The sequence below is a fragment of the Odontomachus brunneus genome, unplaced genomic scaffold, assembly GCF_010583005.1.
Source record: "Odontomachus brunneus isolate Ranch 3 - 2012 unplaced genomic scaffold, Obru_v1 Obru_scaffold_114, whole genome shotgun sequence".
Classification (NCBI taxonomy): domain Eukaryota; kingdom Metazoa; phylum Arthropoda; class Insecta; order Hymenoptera; family Formicidae; genus Odontomachus; species Odontomachus brunneus.
In genome coordinates this window covers 583239-586484 of record NW_022639564.1, presented here as the reverse complement: position 1 = coordinate 586484, position 3246 = coordinate 583239, and the positions used below count along the sequence as shown (strand labels likewise).

General features: G+C 49.5%; 1 protein-coding gene across 2 annotated transcripts; it reads left to right on the top strand.

Moving 5' to 3' along the window:
* The first annotated feature begins 863 nt into the window (after positions 1 to 863).
* Positions 864 to 3212, top strand: LOC116849389. Of its 2 annotated transcripts, none has more exons than XM_032826516.1 (2): positions 864 to 2550; positions 2915 to 3212. In XM_032826516.1, the coding sequence occupies exons 1-2, from the start codon at positions 2049 to 2051 to the stop codon at positions 2920 to 2922; spliced, it is 510 nt and encodes a 169-aa protein (XP_032682407.1). In that variant the 5' UTR covers positions 864 to 2048; the 3' UTR covers positions 2923 to 3212. The 2 variants fall into 2 exon arrangements, with proteins under 2 accessions (XP_032682407.1, XP_032682406.1); XM_032826515.1 differs by having other exon boundaries at positions 871 to 2540.
* Positions 3213 to 3246: the final 34 nt, after the last annotated feature.

The window sequence follows — 3246 nt, the reverse complement described above, 5'->3', positions numbered from 1 at the left end:
GCATTATTACAAGGATGTTACAGAACCCAATTTGGTAATTAGGCTTTTAGAAATTTATAATAAATTAATATATGGTCTCCTGCTGCCCAGCGCACTGGATGTTTATTCAAATAATTTGTTCAATATTTATTTCGATCTTTCCTTAACACAATTTACATGATATTTTTAAGAAATTTCTCAAACAGGAGAACTTCATGAGCCCTCTTAGTAGAGCCCTCTTTGGAACATGATGATTATTCGATATCATTATTTCCGAGATATCAAAATGTGTTCCTAAAAATGTTATCTTTTAGTTTTCATCCTGACAATATTAAATTGATATCATTTGACATGATATTACAAAGAGAACATTTTCAAGAAATCTCTCAAACGGGATAACTTCAAGAGCTCTTTCAATAGATGTCTCGGAATATGATGATTATTAGATATCATTTAGACATCATTTCCGAGATATCAAAATATATTCTTAAGAAAGTTACCTTTAAGTTCCCTTTCTGACAAGCATGTTGACTGGGTATTGGCCAAAAGTGGATTTTTATTCTTTATCTATCATTAACGCTCTCTTTCTATTCTTCATTTTTTTATTATTCCTAATATTTTGATGTTTAATATTTAATACATTTGTATGTAATTTAAATATTTGTATAATTAATAGGTGCGAGAACGAAGTGCGCGAACGGCGAGAAACGACAAACAGCATAAGCATAAGTTTCACGCCGGCCGTCTGCTCTTTCTTTCCCGAGCATGCATCTGCTGCCTCTTTCTTCCCCGAACGATAACTATAGTATACGCGACCGACATATATTATAGCTCGGTCGAAGCGCGTACACGGTTGCTTGCCGTATACGCGTATCCCCTGCGCGCCGTTGTCGAGCCTGTGCTCACGGACTCGGTCGCTCGATGTGTGCGTGGCCTACGTCATGCTATAAGCGGAGTAAAACTGTGCATACTGGACGAGGGTCGAGCGCAGTTACCTCGCCGCGAGTCAATACCGCGCGCCGCCGCCACCCGAGCGAGCTACGTTCCCGGACTCCGCGTACCGACCGCCACCCCGCGCGTCGAGGCCGTCGACAACCATGCTAGCCGAGACTCGATCCGATTTTAAAACACGGGACTCGGGGCTTGGTCGTGCGAGGGAGCGTCCGCGAGATACCGAGACAGCGAGCCGTCCTGAGGCGACGACCCCGCGGGCTCCCGCGAGGGCGCACCGTCCCTCGGCCGCCCGGGCGGGGGTTGCGGGGGCGGGGGCGAGGGATGAGACTGCGCAGGATACTGCGGAGGCCTCTACCTCGAGGTCGGAGTCGCGGTGCAGTGTCTGCGCGAAGTGTTGGAATTGTGACGCGACCAGCCATTTTTCGCGTGACTGTCGCGAAGCCCCGCGTGTCCACTGCTACTGGTGTGGACGCGCGCAACAAACGGTGCGAACGTGCCCGGCGAAAACGAAAGAGGAAAGCGGTAGATCGGGTCCCTCCGTCTTCTCTCGATTCTGAGGCCCGTGAGAAAGAGCGGAGAGTTGTCGGATCATACGGGGCGCGTCACGTAAGCGGGCGTGCGTCCCTGCAGTATTTAGAATTTTTTATTGGCGAGCAATGTCTTCTCGGACTGATCGATACCGGTTCGGATCGATCGGAACCATTTTTGGCGAAGATGGTGTCGAACTAGTCCAAAGTTTGGGACTGCCGATTTCCCGCGATCTCGATTCTCGAATTCGCCTTACAATCTGCGACGACGAGCATGGAGACCGCACCTCGGGGAACATATTTGGAAACGCGAGCATGTACTCTCCAACAAAGCAGCCGACTTCGCCGCCAAACTTGCGCCGCGCTACATCGGGCCGCACGAAGTACGAGCCTTCCACTCCCCCGACATAATCGATCTGCGCGACCAGCAAGGAAGATGGTACCGCCGTATACATATTCAGGACCTTAAGCCGGGACCGCCGAATGAACATAAGGACAAACAGGACAAGACCGTAAACACGATCCGCACCACAAGCCACCAGTATAAAAGACACACGAGGAAAATAACGCGTTTCAGTTTCTTGTAGGATGACTCGCAGAGAAGATCGCCAGAATCAGCTGCTTGCCGACCTCGCGCTCAGCAGCAACGAGGACGCTCCAATTGGAACGGTCGACCTGACGCCGCAACCGATACGACGAGTGCTGACAATCGGAACGCGAGTCCAGCGCTCCGACCACATCAACCGGAACATGGCTCACCGCCCCTCTGCCACCAACACCAAAGACACGGAGCACGAGCAGCGACAACCGGCCACCGACGAGATCGCGCGGAAGCCTGGGACCCCCCGCACCTCGTGCCGCCAGTCGCTGACCGAGCCGAGCGGGCAGTTGCGCCGCAATACGGGTACACACGGCACGACGCGACGCCGAGGAACGACCGCTACTGGGCGTCCGTCCGCCACCAGCCGAGGCCAGCAATTACGCCGCACCACCAAGACCAGGGTCACCGGCCCCGCTAACCGAGCCGACCACCAGGCAGTGATGGATTTTGGCAAGATATTCGCCGTCCCAGGAAGCTTCGTGCGTATGCGTAAGCTGACGTCACAACTAGAAATCAGCTGCGTTCAGAAATGTATCTAGAGTGCAGTAGTAGGTGCTATAAGGGGCCCTTGTATTGTTCTCATGTGTGTTTATAAACAAGTGTCAACGTGTACTGAGTGAATAGCTGAAAAAATAATAAATTTGTTAGAACAAAGAAGGTGGATGATCTGCAGCAGCCGACATCAAGTGGCATCGAGAAAAGGAGCAAGAAACCAAAAAGGAGAGTATTCCAATATTACAGTAAATAACAAATATGTCAATTTCCTTATTATTATTCATATTACTTGCACTCTATTCTTATCAAAACAATTTTTCTTCCTCCCGCTAATTCCTTCACATTTCTTTTTTCGCAGGGCCCTAACGATACCTCAGATTCGACGAAAGTATATACGTCAGTGAGGACTCCGAGCGTTTGCTCTGTACGCATACGCGACACATATCTTGCCAAAATCCATCACTGCTGTGGCCATGTGCGCATTGCCACAGAGCATATTCGTGTCAGTAGACCATAGAAGGATAAGGGCATACTAGGTGGCGGTTATATACAGTGTGTCCCATAAGTTCGGCAACGGCAAGAAAACTCGGCAGGGGAGCATTTTAGAGAAAAATGTTTCGAATAAAAGTTGTAAGGCTTAAAAAGTCGCATTTAATGACAGTAGTTATTTGACCTAAGATGACGTCACCA